Source organism: Styela clava, chromosome 2 (genome assembly GCF_964204865.1).
Source record: "Styela clava chromosome 2, kaStyClav1.hap1.2, whole genome shotgun sequence".
NCBI lineage: Eukaryota > Metazoa > Chordata > Ascidiacea > Stolidobranchia > Styelidae > Styela > Styela clava.
This window is the reverse complement of record NC_135251.1, coordinates 10,661,307-10,684,043: the sequence shown is the minus strand read 5'-3', so window position 1 is coordinate 10,684,043 and position 22,737 is coordinate 10,661,307. Positions and strand designations below refer to the sequence as shown.

At 36.5% G+C, this 22,737-nt stretch overlaps 1 protein-coding gene across 1 annotated transcript; it reads left to right on the top strand.

The window, feature by feature from the left end:
* The first annotated feature begins 621 nt into the window (after window positions 1-621).
* On the top strand, window positions 622-14,828 carry LOC120336021 (uncharacterized). Its single transcript, XM_039403628.2, has 8 exons — window positions 622-777; window positions 7,032-7,272; window positions 7,962-8,111; window positions 8,526-8,690; window positions 10,325-10,989; window positions 11,497-11,660; window positions 12,097-12,663; window positions 13,054-14,828. Exons 1-8 carry the CDS (start codon window positions 659-661, stop codon window positions 14,064-14,066), a joined length of 3,084 nt encoding a protein of 1,027 aa, XP_039259562.2. The 5' UTR covers window positions 622-658; the 3' UTR covers window positions 14,067-14,828.
* The last annotated feature ends 7,909 nt before the right edge of the window (window positions 14,829-22,737 follow it).

The following is a 22,737-nucleotide window of genomic DNA, read 5'->3' as shown; positions in this document are numbered from 1 at the left end:
AAATAGTATGAGTACCAGGTTAGGGTTCAGGTTGTGCGCCATCTTGGTGCACATACTTTCTGAGCGCCGATAGAACTGCTTCATCGCGTGGCAATCCACGGTTTCTATTCTAGGCAAGATATAGAAATAATTAACCAGATGATTGTTCCATATGTACGGACTTCAATAGTGGAAGAAACGGTAACCGGCCGATGTTTACGGTAACGAAGTCTGAATTATAATGAAATCAATCTGCATTACCCGAAAGGTAAACCTGTTTCCATCCCATGCTTCAGAAAACAAATAACTGGCTAACTAATCTCATACCCGACATGGACTGGTAACCAGATGAGAGGCCGTGGTTCGCCATATGATCAAGCCGTCTCATCGACTTTCCTCCTCCGGGATATATATTATGTGAATCCTAATCCTACCTTTCCCGCTACATTACAATTTTATATGTGTACCTTATACTATAGATACCTCAAGTGACCAGGATAAAATGCAGCTTGTCGGTGAACGGCCCCATTAAACTAACCTATTTACGTAGCTTTTACATGAATTTTAGGCGTCAAATATTCTAGCGCTAGCATATGAGTGTTATCTTATTTCAAATACTTTTATTTTATGTAGATATAACAAAGTGGTAAAATAGGCTATCAAGTAAATTGGACACAATATGGCGACAACAACAATGGAGCCACCTCTGCTCAGTTACGGGCGTTCCATGTCACGTGTTCCAAGATACAAGAAAGTCATGAAATTACCAAAGAAACAACCTAATCTACAAGAGAAAAGGTAACGTTATTTTTATTTAACTATCAGTTGGGCTTACGTGAAGCTAATCAACTTTTTTTGCCCTATGCCTTCGTGCAAGTGGATGCGTATGCGTATAACGCGATGATGATGTACCAAGAGTAAAGACGAGAATATCGATCGATTCATGCGCTCTTACTCCATAGTGACACCGTGTGTCCCGTCACTAATTAATTTATACCACGCTAATTATACGATAATTCATCCAAAATCAATAGGCTTCTGGTCCGAGATATGTTGAATGCACATGCAAAATTTGGAGGAGATTCAACTTCGCTTTCGTAAGATATCGAGTAACATACGAAAGTGTCTAACAGACAAATACCTATCAACATACTTACCGATCTTAAGATCGATAAGTAATTACCAATATTCTTGCTGCTGTTACTGTGCAGCAAGACGCCTGAATTAAATAAGTTATTCTTACTTATCGCTTTTCTCTTCTCTATGCAAACAACCCACTAGAAACCGGGTACGCCAGAGAAATGTATGCAAAATTGTCAAGGTCAAGTTTATTTTTTACATCCATTAAAAAGTTAACATACAAAATTTAAAAATAAATTTAGCACTCATTTTTACTGGGAAAGGGGCGGCCGCGGAGAACCGAGGCTGGTAAATTTAGCAAGTAAAAAAATCGCACTTTTTCCTACACGGATAGGTTATTGAATACGCATTTCAGTAGATGACCAAATGTGTCCAATATTTGACTGTAACGTCCTATGTTTTGCAATTTCAATTTTGCTGTGAAATGACCTTGATATATCTTAACCAGGTTCGTTTTATTTTTTCAATTCAAGTTTTTACTCGAATTAATGCACCAGTAGGGGCCAACAAGCTACATTTGGTATGGTTCCCGTACATTTGAACCCACGACAATTGCACCTGCATACTTTTGCACCTATGAAAAATTTTTTGTTTCACGGATATTTGAACCCATACTAACCCTAACCCATGGGTTTTAACACCCGCATATAGATTGAACCCGCGGAAATACACATGAGTTCAAATGTACGGTCACCATTTAGTATCGATTGCAATTTTTAAAAAAGTTAGGACTTTAGGAATATTAATCTTTACATGCTATTAAAAGAATTCTTCAACACCCTGAATATCTCTAAGCTGCGTTGTCAATCAATACTGGGACAGCGGGTTAACAATCGTTCGTGTCCACGCCACATCCCATATATATATTAAAACTTACCAAATTACAGACATGAATCAAAATTTAAAGTTTACTAACAAACATTGATGGATGAGATTACGCGCTGCTGACAAATCTATACCACACTGGTAAAACAGCGGTAAATTGCACAAGCATTTCAAAGTAAATTATACCCCACTTAAGAATATTTTGTGGAATGGCCATAGATTGATTGTTAGATAGCCGATTCGTTTATATAGAAATTGTATATGTGTTTGAATTCGTTTGATTCAAACAAATTACTATAATATTCGAGTAATATTTACACATTTTGGAGAAGCGAAAAATATTTTCTTGTATTTCGAAATTTAACTAGCTAAAGCAATCTATGATCAGCTTTGTCTAAATTCCACCATACTTGGACCATATATAATATTAGCAATAACTTGAATAGCGTGACTTGAGTTTATTTAATATCTGACGTTCATTTGTAATTGTACAAGGGGACATGGATGTGTCAGCGTGACGAGAGTTAGTTTACTCTGCTCTTCAAGTTCTGGTTTTAACATCGGGTGTTGATTTATAGATGCGTGTTTGTCACGTACCCAGAGAGGTTAGGCGGGGGTGGGCAAGTTTGTCGGACCAGGTGCCGAAAATTTTGTCCACCCAGACTGGCGGGCCTTGTAAGTGTGACGTAAAAAGTTAAAATTTATGAGCAATATTTACAGTGTTATAAAAGAAAAAGTGGAAAACAATAAGCCTCGTGCCAAAACTAAATTTTTAGATAAAATATTAGGATTTGGTTTTAGCTTGGTTGTGGGAGCATCAGAAGACCCGAGGGTCGTAGTTTTTCCATGTCAATGTCAGAGTTTAGTGAAGATTCGGTGTCGACGGTGAAAGGGTTTCTTGTTGGACGCGAAGTGGATCTATGGATCGTTATGATATTATGTTGTCGTTGTCGAAAAATCGCTTTCTCTTCAACTACTGGTTTATTACAATGGATTCAAAAATTATTTCGTTTGTATATAGCGGGTTATATTATGAACATAATATTCCATTCGTATTGTAAAAAAAGGGTAACTTAGAATTCATAATTTATAAAAATAATCAATAACATAGTTTAAGTAAGAACTGGAGACGCGCAAATGTTTTTGTGCGTTTTGTTTTGATGATACTTTCCACAGCTCGATTATTAAGCCTTCATTATGGGGTTACCTGACTCATATATAAACATTCTAGATGAAATATCAGATCTCACAAAAAATTTAGAAGCAAATAAAAATGATAGCATTCGAGCGCAAAATACAATCATCAACCACTGAAAATTTCAAAGCACTTGGTCCATAAGTGAATGAAAAAAGTGATTTTTCCAAAAGGTAACAAGAAGAAGAATAACAACAACATAATAACAAAACGATTCATACGTCTATTTCGTGTCCGATAACATTGTGAAGTTGCCACGCATTTATCTGACTTTGGTAAACATGTTTTAACAAGGACTTATTTCTGTACACGGTTTGTTTATTGAAGAGATTTGTGCTTTTCTCATCACCCCAAAGATATTTTAGACGAGTTGATAGGATAGCTATGATCGAAAATAACGGATGAATTAATTTTGATGGAATTGTTCTTGACCGTTTCACGATTGTAACTGATAAAATATACAGTATATACGCAAAATAACTGTTATTCAACAGTAATTTGCTTAACTATGGACCTCACTTGAATGAGTGAGAGAGTATTGCATGTATAAGTAGCGCCTGAGATGCAAATGGTTAGAGATTGGAACAAGACTTGAAAGCATTCAAGACAATGCAGTTTGAGAAACAACATGGTGGACGGGACTTATTATCTCTAAAATAGTTAGAATAGGTTCCGGATTCCACTGAAATAACGAGAAATATTAAAATCTCGAACTGACATTGGCAAAGTACGTTCCGCGGGCCAAACACGACTTGTTGGGTAATGCAATCGGGCCCGCCTGATGCTGCTACACCCAAACTGAAACCAATTTTTGATGTTTTAGCTGGAAATAGCTCGAAGAATTTGTTAAGAAATTCAATTTTGGCACTAGGATCATTTTGTTTTTAAGACTTAATGGACACCCCATCTTTTTCATGAGTAAATAAGCGCAACATTTTTCATATATTCCATCGATATCAGAAGCCCTTTTCAAAACAATGGCTATTTTGGCGCCATTGATACCCTTAGCATATTGTGTGATCATAATACTCGCGTGAGTCTCCGATACTTGAATTGAACTGGGCGGATTCTGAGCAAAACAATGGAATTTGATGAAGCTAGGAAACAATACGGCTGTCTGAAATCGAATCCTATTATAAAGACTTTAAAAGTATCTTTTTATATTCTCCTTTGTTGCCAAGGGATTTAAAGGGGTACTGTTAAACAAATGTAAACTTTATGTGAAATCCAATGGATTTTCGATGAAATGTGTTAGCAAATTTCCGTATTGGGTCTTGCTTTTGAAAATCAACCAATCAATCATCATTTATTTTCCAACACAATATCTATACATTACGAAAAATATGGCAAATATAGGGCAAGCATAAATACTAACTTTAGTTGTGTGACAGGTGTTGCGAGGGACCTCGTGAGTGCTTATTATGGTGGAGAGTTCCCTACTGATGTCAATCAAAAACCGAAATGCCGAAATGCGTTTCTTGCGTGTCTTTGTACAATATTATCATCTTTGCTATCTTTGCTTTGCTAGTCAAGAACCGTGATCCCAACTCTGCGACAAAAATGAATATTTGTTTATTGCACCCCCGCCCACCCAAAGAAAAATATGTGCCAGCCTTAGACGCAATCGTGTTATATGTTGCTTCATTTACAAATTTCAGCGTGCATTGCAGACAAAAACAAACGATTCTACGTTTGAATTCCCCTTTATTAGTTAACAATGGAGACAAAAAGTTATAAAAAAGTCTATTCTCGCTTTATTACATTACAAGAGCTATTCAACACGATTGTACACGTCAACTTGACCTTTGGGGTCAATCTTGAGCCCTGTTGAGCGTTAGTAGGATTACGTAAAACGTAAACTCTTCCATTGTTACCACTGACATTGTGTTCACCAAGCTTGGAACAAAGATGGTTCGTAAATGAACGAAATAAATTAACTCATTAAAAATTTGAAATCTCTTGTAAAGGATGGGTTGATCACGGCTTTAAAAAACTTTACTTCAGCTCTTAAAATTTGAAGGTTTGTCTCAAAGGCAGACAATGTAGCAAAAAAGGCAGGAGGGAAATACCTTTCCACAGTAATTGGGTAGGAAGTCCGATCCTGTCTGCGTTGCTTTTATGATTGCTAATGTTTGTATTTTGTAGTTCATGCAACTCAGTAAATCTACGTAAAGATACTGTTTTGTATGGCAACAAACAGTTATCAAGGAGCAAATTTCACCGAGTCTGTAATGCTTTCATAATTGATTACATTTGTTTGTTTTTCGTTGAGCTTGCGTGGTAAAGGTCAGTAACGTGGATAATAGAATTACCCTTTTTCAAGACTTTAGGTGATTCAAGTCGTGTGAATAAAATGAATCAAACTAAGACTCGATCAACAGTCGAGAAAATTAACACAAGACTTCATGATAACTTTGAACAAGTATTTGAGAAGCAAAAGTCAATAAAATACGAAGGCTTGTTGCAGTAATAACTCGAAATGTACCAAGTTGCAAAATAGCCTAGTTTGATCTTTAAAATAAAGTTGGCTTTAACACAAGAGGGTTTTAGCGTGAGTAGTTACTATGACTCAAACTCGGGACAGCAGGTTTTGACTTATGACTCGGAAATGCAGTAACTGCCACTCCGTTATCTTGTAATATTAAGTCAGTCGTTTCTTACATATATATACTTAAATGAAACTTGTTAGTATTGACTTACTATTGGGTGGATATTATGCGTACAATGGCCAAGTTCCCGTTTTTACTACTCTCATGAAAGAAGGTGGGACATAATTTCATGGTTTTTATGTAAATGACGTCAAAGCTTCGGTTTCGAGTAAATCGTATTTGTTTAAACAGATTTCAACTCATTGTTTCGAGTTTCACGATCTAAAAACATATGTCTGTTGCTTTAGAAAATTGTCAATCGTGCCAATATGTTGCTATTGGTATAGTGTAGTACAATTAAGGTTGTTCGAATTTTTTATAACAAGTGTTTTGTGAGATTTAGGGTTTGTCTGTATCAATTTCAAACAAGCAATGACGTCACATTCTGATTGATTTCTAGAAAGATGTTTACGAGAGAAATAATAGTTGTAGATATTTTTCAGTTAGATTCATGTTTGCCTATGCAACTGTACGTAGATATATAAAACATTGAATTTTGAGTGCTCCACAGGGGGTAGCGATGACTTTTCAAAGAAGGAGGTTTCTGAAATTTCTAATTGCTAAGTTTGAGTCTTGATTGACTCTTGAGCGACTGATAATTTTATTGGAGATATTTTGACCAAATTATTGTACGCGGATTTTCATAGTATCATTGGTTTTGACTAGTTTATATCACCGTACTTTTATGATTACTTGTAGGAATTTTCCAAGTTTTGTATTGTATATCAGACATTATGTATAAGAACATTGGCCGCTTTGTTTTTTATAGAAAGGGAGATAAAAGTATAACAATTCTTGGACCTCCTGAAGTATGCGCACCAAGATGGCGCACAACCTGAACTCAGGTTGTGTACCAGGTTAGGGTTCAGGTTATGCGACATCTTGGTGCGCATACTTCAGCAGTATCCAATTTTTATTGAATCAATTCTTGCAACTCAACCAAGTCCATAAAACAATGTTATAGTGATACATTGCAAATGATATTTCTTGTACATTGTACTCTAAAATGAGATAATTAAGATATAGATAAGAGAGATAGATAGTCAAGATATATTGAGAACTGACTTCACAACAAAATTGAAATTGTAAAAGGACTTTATGGACACCCTGTTTAAAGTTTGTCTCAACAAAAAGTATAATGTGGGAAAATGAGTGCTGGAGAGTCAGGACACATGCTCGAGATTTGAAAAATAAAGCCCTATTCATCATTTGTTTTATTACAAATCTGTTTTCTCGTTTTATAGAGATCAGTCTGATAAACCCGAAGGAAACGCATTGCAAAAAGTCGGAGCTTTTGGTGTTTCTGTCAAGAAAAATCAACTCACCACGGATTACTTAAAGCATACTCGAGCGACGTCAGATCGTCAAACCTCACCGATCAAGGAATTGGTCGAGGAAGAGGAAAATGCGGAGGCGGAAGAAAATAATAGCAGCGACATCAAGCGACTTCCAGCAGTAGAAATATCAATCAGAAAGAAAATTAAGGTAACATAGCCTACTATGAATTCTGCAGCAATAAACCCTCTTATATATATAATTCTTTTTTTTTCATCGATTCCATGAAATAAAATCCCAGACAAGCAAATCAACTGAAATAAATTACACATGTATGACACATTCACGTAACATAATTTTACTCTTTTAACTATGACATATGATCCGGTTAATTCCATAATTCGCCAAATTCTGAGAGAACACGTTACAGTTTATATCGAGTTAAAAAAACGAGCATAAATGAATCAACATGTTAATCGGAGGTTCAATATAACATAAAAACACTCTTTTTTGCACATAGCAAATGCAAGATTGTCAGTAATAAAATATAATGAAATATATTTTTTACTTTGTTGTCAGTGTCAATGTTCTATAGCAAGAGCTCTTTCAAGAATTAATAGAGTGCGATGTTTGCTGTTTCGAATATTTGAGCTTACCTTAAAATACGCAGATTTTATTTTCACTTAATAAAACACAGAAACAACAAGATGTAGTTGTGAAGACAAGATTCACGAAGACTTTCAGCATCGGTTATTGAGGCTTGAGAAATGACTTGCAGTTCAAAACGCAATATCAATTAACACTTCTTTTTGTCAGTATCGTCCGACTTTGATGTATCCATTATATTCTGCGTATAACCTCTCATGAATTTTGCAGAGTTTATTTGTTTTTATTTCCAGCGGCGAATCATGATAAGACATTCAGTGAATACAGAAACTTTGGAATCGTCTGACAAACAAGTGTTAGAGGATTTACGAAACGATTTGAGAACTCAGACGAGAGACCACAGAGGAGAGAAAAGTATACTGGAAGCCATTGGTGATCCTAAGGTGACCACGTTACTTAAAATTGATTTTCTTATTTTCAAGGTCTGGGGTAGGCGAAACATATGTTCGTTGTTTATACATTGATATTTAATTGATAAAACTGAAAATTTTGGAATTTATATTTTAAAATATATTGGGTATAACAATAAATCCTTACGCAGACCATCTCAACTATTTCTCTGAGTTGCTTGAAGCTAGACGTAGACAGCATGCAGATACTGCTAGTCTATGATCCATGCTTAACGTTTATACAAAAATTAATTGGGAAATTCCTTGTCTCATAGATTTTTACGAAACAAGGAAGATCTTTTTAAAATTAAATTGAGATAGACGCCAAGATGACGACGCTGATTTTAGAAAGAATCTCTGAAGTAACAATATCTATCCACGTTTTATGGTAAAAAAATATTTTTACAGTTAAGAGAATCTCGATTTTCCTACGAGCCGTTGAAGCAATTTCTTGCCGGAAATGAGAAACCTGGTGCCGGTAAAGAGCAACGCAAAACTCCGTTCCTGAAAACCGTGAATGGTTATGCAATAAACAATGAATTTCCTTCAGACATACGATTAATGAATGTTACGGTAAGAGTTGTTGTTGTTTTTTTAGATTAAAAAAGCTTATAATACGGATAGGCTATATATTTTGATGGCTGTAAATTTAAAACGAACCTGTGAATCGTTTTGCTGAGGTTGTGTAAAAATAACCTTTCCCTATAACTAATGGACGTTTTCCCTGACCCTTGACCCCAAAAAATTCGTCCAACACTTTACTATTGAAAAAAATGTTATGCTTAATCTAAGGCGCTGCAGAATTCATAGTAGGCTATGTTACCTTAATTTTTGATTGATATTTCTACAGCTGGAAGTCGTTTGATGTCGCTATTATTATTTCTTCCGCCTCCGCATTTTCTTCTTTCTCAACCAATTCCTTGATCGGTGACGTCTGCCGATCCGACAGCGCTCGAGAATGCTTTAAATACTCCGTGGCGATTTGATTTTTCTTGACAGAAACACCAAAAGCTCCGAATTTTTGGAACGCGTTCCTTCTGGTATATCAGATTGTTTTACATCTCTGTAAGGCCGTAATTTTATTCCAATTTTCCTTATTTTGGTTCTATTACGAGTTCGGGGACTAGCCAAGTGACTCCCGTAGTATTTGTACCTGAAATTATGGCCTAACCCTAACCTAGTACACATACTATACTTTCCGTTGTCCGTCATCTTGATTCACATGCTACAGGAGTACCTAATTTAAATCTAAACATATGATCTGATAATTCACAATAACTTCCTACCCGCAGTTTTCCGGGTGACCGTGTGGTCTGAGGCGCCAGACTCAAGTGTCTGTGTTTTGGAGAGTTGTCGCTTACAAACCGGTTTACATGTTCAAAACCATCATTTTTATTAAAATAATTCAACCCGGATACTCGAGAAAACATCCACTGCGTTCGAGAAGTACTCAGAATATAAGTTGCTATTACCTCTATCCTAATGGGCCCGACAATTCACACCGAATTTTTCTTTTTTCTTATTATTCACGGACACACAGGCTTGTCCATGGGACATATTTTTCTGTCCCATTCCCACCCCCATAGCAATTATGCCTGTCCCATCCCATGGGATTCCCATTGGAATAAAATCCCATAAAAATTGTTGAATTTAGGCTTAGCGTCTACTAAATAGGACTACATGTACGAATAGACATGCAAAACAACAAAATTTACGGACTTTGTTAACTTTATATTCATAACTATTATACATGTGTCCATCAGCCCTTTCACGAAATATATTTTTAATGCTGAATATATTTTGCCCTTTATAACTAACAAGAGAGCTATGCTTAAATATATTGAAGTCCATACGTTATTTTTAACCATTATTTTCCCGAAAATCATACGGTTTTCGTGTCCCATGGGAAATACAAATGTGTGCTGTTCCACCCCATTCCCATGGACAAGCCTGCTGACACACCTTTATATGGCATCCGGTACAATTCTTTAATTAAACATATCAGTGAATTGACTTTCGGTCGTAATTAACCTCACGACAATCTTCCTATCGATAGATTGACAACTCGGCATATTTCGTCAACCATTGGAGCCTTTTCTTATGTCCCACACTATATGTTGTTTTATATATGTAGAAATGTTCATAGATATATATATACGTAAAATAAATTTGATTTTCGTGCTCATTATTTTTATTTCATCTAACAGGTACCTCCAAATCAAAAGCATTTTAACACCCCTGACCCTCGTTTCGCACACTCATTCAACCCTTCTCCCTTCCGTGCTAGTTCAAAGCAAAGTTATCCAAATTTTCCAAAAGTTCCAACTTTTCGACAGTTACGCTCGAATAAGGAAACGCGGGAAAAGGACCGATTACACACCAAAACGTCACAGCCACCAAGTGGAGAATCAGCACAAGTGCAGTACAATTTATCGCCTTCTAGCGGAGTAAAAAATGACAGCGAAAATGGACGAAAAACTGAATTCAGTTTGCCGTTCATATCTTTACACATGCAAGACGGTGAATCAGCTCCACCGTTATCCACTGAAGAACAAAAAAGAGTGGCAAAACGGAAAATATTTACACAACCTGTAGAAAACCAATCTAAGCGCCCACAAAGAGCAACGAGGCCGAGAGTGTGGCGTCCGCAACCACAAGTGGGCAGTCGAACAGCAAATGGAGTAAAACTTACACCGACAGGAAAAGCTCATCTAATCGGTCCAATGAATAAAATGGACATGATCGTTGAATATAGCAAGTTACTACAAAACAAAGTTATAAACTATGAGCAATATGTCAACAAATTGTCCAAACTTTCGTTACACAAAATTGATCTGGGAAACAGCGGACTTAGGCATTATCATATAGTAAGGTGCGACTTGTTTTTCGTGATTTGTTAGAATAGAAAGCAATGAATTGGGTACTCCCTTAATGTTTCTACCAGGTTAGGGTAAGGCCATAATTTTATTTCAATCTTCCTTATTTTAGTACTATTACGAGTTCGGGAACTGTCTGTGTTAGCCAAGTTATTATGCTCATAAGTTTCAGTCCTTTTATACAACTTGATGTAAAATAGGCGAACAAAATTATTTACCTCCATATTGGTACACATACTTCTGGAGCTCCGAATTGTGTATGCCTCAACTGAGCTTATAATCGAGACGTCTAAATTTGAGATCATATCGTAAGGTGATGCGTCATTTTTGGGGAATCATTTTTTTTTATTAGGCTTATATATAAGTAATGAATCCCTCAACTGAATTTGAACTAGGGAAATCCAAATTTGCGAATCTTTTTGTGTTTTAATGTTATCTAGTATATAGAAGGCTTGATGTTTCAAATGTCGTGCAACTGTCAACGTGTTTATTCATACATTCAGAGACGATTCAACTGGAATGAAACATCGACTTGCTCGTGTAGATATCTACCCGTCACAAAATGTCTCAGCAGAACATGAAAACATTCCATCATCTCATGATAAAATGCTGTCCAGATCCAACAAAAATAAACGTTCTTACAGATGGACGGATAATTCTGAAAAAGGTGACGATTTTTATGTATTTTACGATTTCTATCACTCGTGCGCCACTGATAACGGCGAACAACTACTGATGAGTAAAGAGCCATCATTTTGACACCGTCGGGATATTTTTGGTTCGGCACATACATAGCCCAAATGAATAAACCGTTTGCGAGAGATGCGACACGATTTTTCGATTGGCTCGTATAAATTTTTGTTTTACACTAAACATACTTGGGTGATGCCCAGACTACTTAACCCAAGATTCGCAGTATGTCCTTATTATGTTTCAAAATTTTACATAAATCATCATTCAGATAATTATGAAACTAAATTTAATTAACACAGAAAATATTTTGTTATTTTTACATGTAAGTTCATAATCTAAATTCTTAAAGTTAAGCACACTATACAGTCGTTGAAGGATTGCTAAAATCAAAACATTTTCTCTTTTTACAGACAAAACTGATTATCATCGCGTGTCCACTGTTGGGCAAAGCCGTGCTGGAGTATCAACTTCATTTGGAGGACAAAGCAACAATCCGTACGACACCTCTTCCCCTTATAAGAACAGTCAACTCCGCATGAGCCGGGTTTCTATTGGAGAAGGCATATCTGAGTCTCAGTACGAACATTACAATACTGGGTATGACGTAGGCAATGACGAATATTTGACCTACGATGACGTCATAAGATTGCAAGGAACGGATATGGACAGATATCGCCATGCACATCGGCCCCATCCAAATGAAAAGCTTAATTATAACTGGTCACACGTCCCACCTAACACAAGCATGGACCGTTCAGGAAACATGGTAAGCGCCCAAGGAATGTCGAGACACATGAATCCTAGTCACGAACTATACAAAGGCAACTCAGGGAAACTTTTACCAAATTCGCGTGAGATCAAAAAACGTTTGAATTTCTCTTACCCATCTTACAACTATGCGGTCGATGGGTCGGCTCAACCCACTGGAGGAGATCCGGAGAGAACGGTAACACAAGCAAATGACAAATTGGGGGAAGGTAAATAGGACTTTTATATATATTTTTTAGGAGTAAATTCCTCAGCCTTCATCTATGAAGAGCACTAATGGAAAGTGTCGGTTATAATAAATCTATAATCATCCATGAGAACCCTCATTCAGGTGATGAAAAGGGCGGTACTACCATATAATATACCTAGAAATTTTAAGTTGTCCTTCGACACACCTGTTTGGAACTTTGTTCGACAAAAATATTTCATACAATCTCATCAAGTTGACATTTGTACTTTCAACCTGATCCTAACCGTGCAGAGAGACAGTTATGATCAGCTTTCAGTGGAGTATGTATGTATACTGCTGTTACTCCAGTATTTCTACACTTTCTTTGCAAAAACCTTATGACTGCTGATAGTAATGCATCTATTTCCAGATCCAAGCCATGACCCCGATTACCTGGCAATCACTCTTGATCAACGAACTGAGAAAGCACCTTCGCCGGAACCACCTACAGTGACGTCATCACTTTCAGTTCATGACGTCACAATTCCAACCGAAGTAAAAGTCATCACTAGCGCAATGCCTCAGAAAAACAACGGCATCCAAAGAAAAGGTCTGGCATTGGGAAGCAAAGACCCGGTCGTAAAGGAGGCAAGTTCGAGTCCTTTCAAAGGCGCTTTTGACATTTTGAACATTACTCCTGTAGCTATCACGAGCTCAAGTGCCGTTAATCCTAGTCCAGGCAGCAACAAAACTCCTTACTACGTTTCTCAAGATGATTTTGCGGCTACCGGTACGGATGGGGTTCTGCAGTCGCATCTGAGCACAATATACAAATCCATAAGCAAAGCCAAGTCCAAAAAAGGCGAGCCCGTAATTCAACAACCGTCTCATCCTGGTAAAAACTCACCACCTGACGTTCATATAACGAAAATGACATCTACGAAAAGCTCTCTATCTCCAGAAATTGAAAAAACTGTAACAGAAAACGCGAAATTGCTTCAGCCAAACGAAAGGTCACCGCCACCGAACACACCACCACCAAAACTGATGCAGGCTAATAAAGAAGCAACACCTGCCGAGCCACAGATCCGAACTTTAGTCGTGCCGGAGAAAAAAGGAAGTGTTACGTCACAATCGTCTTCTTCGTCAGGCGTGTCTTCAACGCTTTCAGTTCCAGGCATCCCATTGGCTGGTTCTCCTCCCCCCACAGCGTACCTTATACAATCCAGAGAAGACGAAATTACTAGCGCCGAAAGTGACGACGGTCTGAATGACTTTGCTGACGTCATCACCGTGAACGTAACAAATGCACAAAATAACGACAGCGCCCCTAGTGACGAAAATTTGAATCTGGTAACCCTCATGGTCCCGACGGGTGGAGTAACCGCCAATGAAATGAATGAAAAACTACAAACTCCGGCAGAGGTTGCGATTACCACGTAAAAACTATCTGCCTTCTCGTTGCAGGTGTGCACGTACAACTTGCGTATATCTTGTACGGTTTTTTATATCGCAGTTTGAAGACATGTTGATTGTCTTGCTACTACTCCACGCAAACTTTCTTAACTATTAATATGGAATACGAAAGATTTTTTTTATATTTTCTATAGTCGTTTCCTCAAAGAACTAGAAGCGTTTAGGGTCAATATTGCTTTTTCTATTTATTGCGTCCGAAGTGAGATGCTGAGATGGAGATTGAACTCGATTGAAAACCGATGTAAAAGCGTCCAACTACCAAGCAGTACATGTAGCGATCTTGTTAATGCCTGTTATGACAGCGTTCTGATCAGGGCGTAGCCAAGAATTTTCAAAGGGGGGTTTCTGAAATTGCTAATTCCAAATTGGACCGTAACAGCTATCAGGTCTGGCCGGTGGCCGGAAAACATGAGTTTTGAAGAATGTTGAGGGTCTAAAACGCGTACCAAAAACTGTGCTTTGTATGACACAGGAAAGTGCGCGTTTCATCATTTTAAGGGGAAGGGGGCGTTTGAGGGGCGGAATCCCACTGGCTTCGCCCGAACCATTGAACCAGAGTCAACAGATTGAATATTTACTTTCAATTATCATAAAGTGATCATGTATTTTCTTGCCATATTATTTTGTTTTCATTGTTTTGTGCGCTTATAACATATTATAATATAAATTTGCTGTACATATATTATATTTCATGATAATACTATATGATAAATTGATTTATGATTTAGTTATTGTTTTTGATTAATTTAGCCTATGCCAAGTTTAACTTCTGAACAGATCCACTCAGAGATTTTGAGAGAAAGATTAAAGACAATTATTCTCCACGATGTGTAATTTCCAAGTATACCTTTCAAGTTGACGTTGACATATAGCATCAACCCACTAGATTTCAGTTAAAAATTATGTACTTGAGCTCTCAAAACTTGGAACAAAACTCTTGTCAGTCAAAACTCGTGCCAGACTCAGCAAATCAGACCAACCAATCAGCAAATAATGTGTAATGAGATTTGATCACTACAGATTAAATATATTTGATCACACCCATCAAAAATAAAGGGATTATTCGAATCCGAAATGCGTTCATGCAGTTCATTTTTAAGCAAATGCGATCACCCATGAAGAGACGTGTTTGCATAAAGTGGATGTTGTTTCAAAATTTTCCTCTTATGTACGACCAGGCATTATAGGAGATTAAACTGTGAATCTTCTATCAGCGATGATAGAGACTCTTTCAATAAGCAAGTTAATCTCGATCCAACGACGAAAGTCACGCTCACAAAGGCCGAACGCCACACCACACCCACTTGCTATGTATACAACATATATACTTCAAGACAAAACTATGTTTGGATTTGAGCAATTTGCAACGTTAGAAGATTTGTTTTTACTTGTGTCTATGTTACTGGTATGTAATGTCAAAATTGAGTACGTACTGTGAGAATTTAAAGTGACAAGTTTTTTAACCTGTTCAAGTTTACTTTTTGAATATGGTTCGTCATATGGTTAAGCCGTCTTAGCGGCCTTTTTCTTCCCCGGGATTAATATATAACTCCGTATAGGTGTCGTTAGATACTTGTCAGTTTTGAGCTGTGCTTACGAAATTTTGGTATGAAGGAAATAACGCAATGAACATCCATTGGAGGCTACTAATACGTAACTTTCCATATTCTTACGTGTATCTATCTCCCTGTGCACGTTCACTTTTTGAATAGATCGGCGCAAGAGTTTTTGAAATGAAAGTGACAAATAACGAAGACATATTTTACAAAATCTTACAATATGTCTAATTTTCAATTTATGGTTGATACAACTATCATAAATAAGAGAATCATTCACACCCAAGATCCTGCAGTTCATTTTATTGCATATACGAGTCGATGCGACCATCCAAGTTGCGTAAAAGCCACATGTAATAAACTGAAAGTAAATGTAGAACCCCAACACAAATATATATTATAATATTCTGAATGAAGTCTCACAATAGCGGGAAACGAAATAAATTATTAATTCTCTATTACACACAGTGGGAGCGAAAAAACAAGTCTACGATGTAAATAAAATCTAAAGAATTTTTTTGTCGATTCACTGCGATTTCTCTATTTAGTCGAGTTGACCTTTTTATGGGGCCCGAACCCCGTGACCCCAGTGCCTTTAATCTTCCTCCTATCTATAGCAGATAAGTTCATATGTTTCAATCCTCAATTGTGAGTGCACTGAGATGTTAGTTAAATTTTCGGTTCTTTTTAGTAGCGCTCAAAGGCGAAATCTCGCGAAGTTTTCAGGTGCACATGCATATTTCAGTTAGTCGAAGATGTGTTGGAGTTCGAGATGTAATAGTATAAAATTAGAAAGCGGAATTAACCGCGAGAGATAGTTGAGTGATGAATGATGTGGTCGAAAGTTTAATGCGGTAGACATAGAAAAGAGAGTTTTTTGTTCAACTTCGTCGCGAGTTCTCTGTGTCGTCGAGTAATAATCCTTTTTTGCGGGGCTAACTCCTCAGTACATCGAATCTATTTATTACAGTGGAATCTGGATGTATCAGCGTTAGAGAGTTGAATGCGGTAGGTGAAGGACTTTTCACTAGTGGTCTGCATGCTAATATATTGATATTGAGAAGTTGATTTTCAAAATCGTGATAGTCGAGGAAAAGATTTTTGTCTTGTACAGTTTTTGTAATGCAGACGCAGCGCGAGGCTTTCAGCAGTTAAATTTGTTCGAAATGTACGACTTGTGTTGACAAGCAACCCAGTAAAGATACGAGAATTCTTTTAAGTAATTTCAACCGTTCTGGGCGCTATCAAAATAGGGTCGTATTATTCGTATAAAATCTGTTTTGGGTGATAATTTTCCAAACCATTGAATCGTATAATATTAGTTGATAATTTATTTGTCATTATTCATCATTCGTTCTATGAAAACCTTAAGCAATGCTTGTTGAATCTATAACCGTATTCAAAATATGGGTATTTCTATCATTCGCTTCCTAGTTTGAGTGACAAAGATACCGACCACCGTGCTTCCCTAGCCGCAGGGTCGGCATAAGGCCACTGCTACCTACCGCGACCGCAATGGGCGCAACGACTTGCACTTCTATAATGCCCCGCGCAGATTCAAAGCGTAAATTACTATATTTATGCAGACTCGCGAAGTATAATTACTTTAATCATGATTTTTTATTTCTTCAAATGGTAATAAATATGAAACCTTGGGCAATTCTCAGTTACTACTCGTCTCTACCTAACCAAAATAGCGATCTTTTAACCTTCATCATTTTATGACGTTTTGGCGTCACATAAAAATTAATAAGCGATTATGAGAATTAGCGTGTCTCTGATATTCCATATGATGTATTTGTGCTGTCAAGTATACCTCCGTTACTTTATTATTGTTTTATTATTGATAGTCATTATACCATCAACGGTTCATATTCTCTTAAAGAAACTAAACGCTGTCAAAAACGAAATTATTGAACAATGTATATTGTTAAACTTTAATGCGATGTGGCAAGTATATTTCGTAACGATAATGGCTGATTTTTTTATAAACAGTTTCTATACAGTAAAAGAGCTTTGACTTCTTTGTCTAAATTACTTGTAAAGTTGTAACTTGTAGCATACATTTTTTTCTAGGTAATCTGCGACTCGCGTTCAATCCGCCAAATACAAGGTTTCCATTTTCATTCTCACAACTATTTAAGTTTTGTTTTACAAATCCTTGTCCTGAGCTAATGTATTATGCATACGAGTATTGCTTAGTTTTTTTGTTTTGTTTTGTTGAGATCTTAACTTACAAGTAAAACACAGGATTTAAAGGACAGCGTGTAATACGCATCTGCTTATTATATTTCACGGTGTAAACTGGGGAAAGTACAAGTCAAAGATGAGTGTCCTAAGCCGGACTTGTCGGATATTTGATTAGCATCATATATACCTTGAATTTCAAAGTGCGATAAGACCGATTAATTTATCATAGTGTAACTAGGGCGCTCCAGAAGTGTGTACCAATATGGGGGTGAATAATTTTGTTCGCCTACTTTACATCAAGTTGTGTAAGGGGACTGTAATCTATGGACATGGGGTACATTCACTTGGCTACCACAGACAGTCTCTGAACTCGTAATAGAACTAAAATAAAGGAAATCGGAATAAAATTATGCCCTAATCCTAACCTGGTACACGGGAGTACCGATTTTTTATTATTATGGTGTAACTATTTTTTTGTAATACATCAATACTTATCAATTTACTTTGGCAATATACTTAAGGTCGGAACTTCAATAAGGGTCCCATCGACGTTTTGGGTAAGCGCGTTTTGAACACCTCAAAAGATTAATTGAAGATTTGCGTGACATACATAGATGAGAAAATAACGCAAATTTCATCAAACTAGCGTTTTAATGATATTTTATGGTCAATGTTTCCATTTGACTTTATTATTTGACATCCATTTGGTTTATTATTTTGCCTTTATTATTCTTTAATCTATAAATCGGTGCCAAGGGTTAGTTTTTAATTCTTCCAATTGTTATCCTAAGTCGGCCATTGTGAGCGTGGCTTTCGTCGTTGGATCGAGATTTACTTGCTTATTGAAACATTGTCTATCATCGCTGATAGTAAATTCACAGTTTAATCGCCTATAATGCCTGGCCGAACATAAAGAAAAATTATTACATCAAAATACCTTTTATTCAAAGACGTCTCCCCATTACGACAAAAATTAAATATTTAACGATTTTTATGAAACTATGTCTGCTATATTTTTGTATTATAAGTGATATATTATCAATAAAACATTTGTACCCCAGCATTACTCATCTCGACTAGGATCCCTCAGGTCATATGTACCTGTCACGGTTTACATCAAAGCACGTTATTATGTAAATATACCCAACAGCAGTTGCGTGTCCATAAAGACTTAAAATTGCAAAGGGAATTTATCGATGCAATATATTGTTTTGGCTCTCACAGATGTATTAAATAAACTAAAAATACTTGAACAATTACAGATTGAAACAAAACGAACCTGGCGATAAATTGAGAACTTACTTTATAACAAAATGGTAAAGGGACCTTATGTATACCCTCTACTGTCAGAATATCTCTTTAAGAAAGAGCGCAATTTATATTTTTCATTAAAATGCTAGTTAGCGATTTAACGCACGGCGCAAGTATTTTAAAGTTTAACATGCACTATTTCGCACAAACTATATTATATATATACTATAGTATCGCTCATGTTTCCTTTTAATCAATTTCAAAAGGCCTGCAGTTCAATAAACAACATACCGATGCTTCCAAATTATTTGGTAAAAATACTAAAAATATGCCATTAAATCGATTAAATTTTGGGTCGATTATGGAAATCATTTATATCGTAAAATACTATAAATTGACAATTTCATGTTCCGCGTTCTAATTATAAAGTGAGCTCTTTGACGTTATTTTACTATTTTTTCAATCAATGCTAAAGTATTTTTTTCGTCCAAATTATTTTATAAAATGACAAAAGCAATATAATTTAAGACCAATTAAAGTTTTATGTTCTGTGAACTATAGACACAACATTTTAACGTTTTTACGACACATATATATGACGCTTGGAGTAATTTTGGAAAAAATTTGCCAAATATTATTATTAATAAAAAAAAACAGCCATAATTTGGTACTATATGTTCGCTTAGGACTTTGGTAATTGTTTTTTTTTATACCAATATATGAATGCAACTTTCCTAGCGAAGATTGTAAACACCCGAGAGTATACGTAACCAGAATGAGAGGATTCGAAATTTCAAGGAGGAGTTCTCTTCTGCAACAAACTCACTAACGACCCCTTAGATTAGGACACGGGTCCGCAGACTAGCAATATACTCTAAGAACGAGTTCGCGTCAAACCGTGCGGGCCTCTCTAATCTCACTACTGGAAGCAGCTATAGCTATCATATCCGTCTGAAACAGTGGTTCTCAAAACTTTTTAAGCCGCGCCCCCTTTTTAGAATAGGTCAAGTTTTGCGCCCCACCTCAAAAATAACTAGCTAACAATAAACTACAAATGACATATAAAGATAGTAAGGCGAACGTATGTTTATTAGATAAAAAAAAACGTTAGAAATACGTGGATGGAACGTAAATAATGAAATAAAGAAATGTAAATATCCAACATAAGGCGCGCCAGATCAAATTTAACAAATATTTGTGTTTTTAATCAGCTTCACTTCCTCTCAAAAATTTTCTTCGCTCAGCTTGTGGGGTGCGCCACATCGTTTGAGAACCACCGGTCTAAAATGTTTAAAACTGATTTCAAACATGCTTTGTGAAACTACTTGGACTAAGCTTTTGTATTTTAATCCAATTATCTGCACCTCAGAAAATTGGGTATTTTCTCCCGTAATCTGGGCCAGATTTTACGTATAATTGAAGTGACACAATTTTTTGCGGAACTTGTAGCTGCACATACATGTATAATATTGTACACATACGTGTATAATATACATATATACATACATGTGTAATATTGTACTGCGAAGATACAGCCAATATTTTTCGAGTTTCATCATTGATTTAAATCCTATCGGTATGTTTGTAGGGTAAGCGCTCCTTTCGAAGCCTACTTTCGATTTTTTCTTTGATATTCCGTATTTTATTTATTTTTGTTTTTGTGCGCGTGGAATTGTATTTGTTATGCAAAGACGGAGGCATAACAACAGCGCAAAAAGCACGGTAAACAATGTTAACAATCTGAACGCTGAGGAGACTAAATATCCTCCGCGAAGAGTATTTATTATTTGCATACGAAGACGTCAGAGAAATAACGATAAATTTGTGGCATTTTGCAACATTGAGTCTTAGCATTGCCAGGTAATTGATTTAAACTTGGACTGAGGCCTATTATGGAATTTTCCAGTCGAATTCGATCGATATTTATCGTATTATAATACTAAACTTAAAGTTTAGACTTTTGTGACCGTAAACTTCCGTTGCAAAACCACCTTTTTAGACAATTTCAAATACTTTTCAACTTTTTGCTGATCTAGCTAGATAGAAAGCTGGATTATTCAACTACGCGGCTTTAGATTTCTGACCTCATCCCCTGATGTGATAAGAAGTTCACTATTTCCAGACGTTACTTAAGTTTTAGTAGACGTCCCATCGTTTTCTTTACATATACAGAAGGTAAACACCCCCATCCCTACGATTTCAAACCCACATCCCTAATTTTCAGATGTGACGTCATACTTTAATTCTTAACGTAAAAAAATGTATTTCAAGTGGCTCCTATGCCGGCGAATATGATCAGTAAATTACATTTCACAAATAGTTTTATCACTCATAATAACAAAATATCTACCACCCCTAAATTTGGAAACACCCCCCCCCCCCCTAAAATAAAAAGAAAACTGAAGCACATACTGCGTCGACATGCCGACTGTACGGAGATCAACCCAAGCATAATGTCGCATATGGCGCGGTAATCTGGTCAAAACGTTAATAGGATTTGAATTTCGATTTACATATGAATTGCATGGTGTACCCTGTCACAATTCATAAGACAAACTTTCGCTCTAAATAAAGCTACCGGTATATACAAACAGCCACTAGAGGAAGGAGGGGGGAAAGGAGCGCTACCGGAACCTTTGCTGTTTGGCATATCTTATGTCACGGACCTTAATATCAGTGTTTTTGGTTAGGTTCCTATTATTTCATATTTCTATACATGCATATTCCGCAGGCCCTTGATTTAGGCGGTTTTGACCTGGTTTGAACTCCGATCACCGATGAAGTGTGAGAGAAAATACTTTTCGCTCTCTTTTCTTCGGGGAAGTCTGGACGGCAGATGCTTTTTAGTTGTGTTTGCGAGCATTATTTGCTGTTTTAAGTCTAAAGTTGATGTATAATAAACAACCAATCCGGGATCTTGAGTCTTCTGATTCATTCAACATAGTGAACAAGACAGAACTGTGAAACTTACTCAATTTACGAAACCCTGGGTGAGGTGTTGGGCATTGAAGTTGAATCCGAAACTTCAACCTGCGATGCGGTCACGGTAAAGCCTAAAGCTTCATAACCACTAAGCCATCGCGACCACACTTATTTACGGGGGAGAATATATTGATTCTTGTTTGATGAAGTGATGGAAAATGCGCACAATTGAGTTATTTAATCGGGCAAATCATTGTTGATTAATCTGAATTTCGGATCGCTAAGGCTCAAAATAAGAAAGTTAGTGATTGTATAGTTGAGGTTTGGTTAGAGTTAGGAATTAAGCTTGCGCTGGAAATTCAAATCATTCCAAACCCCAATGATGATCATAACCTCAAATGACTGATTACTAATTTGTTATTTTGAAACGTGACATGCGTGGTTTTCTCAAATTCCACATTTTGGCATTGGTGGCGGGGGCTTTATACAAATAATCCTAGATTTCTTCAATGACATTATTAATTTATCAAATTGAGCGAAATAATATCTGACAAGGAATGACAGAGACCGTTTCATCTATTAGGCCTACTGTCCATCAATTATCCGCAAATCAATGACAGTTCATAGATCGTGTTAATCTGATTAGGAAGTCCCAAAGGAAAATTAATCAAATTAAGAAATTCGAATATGTTTACCTCATATTAATTGATGCGGGGATA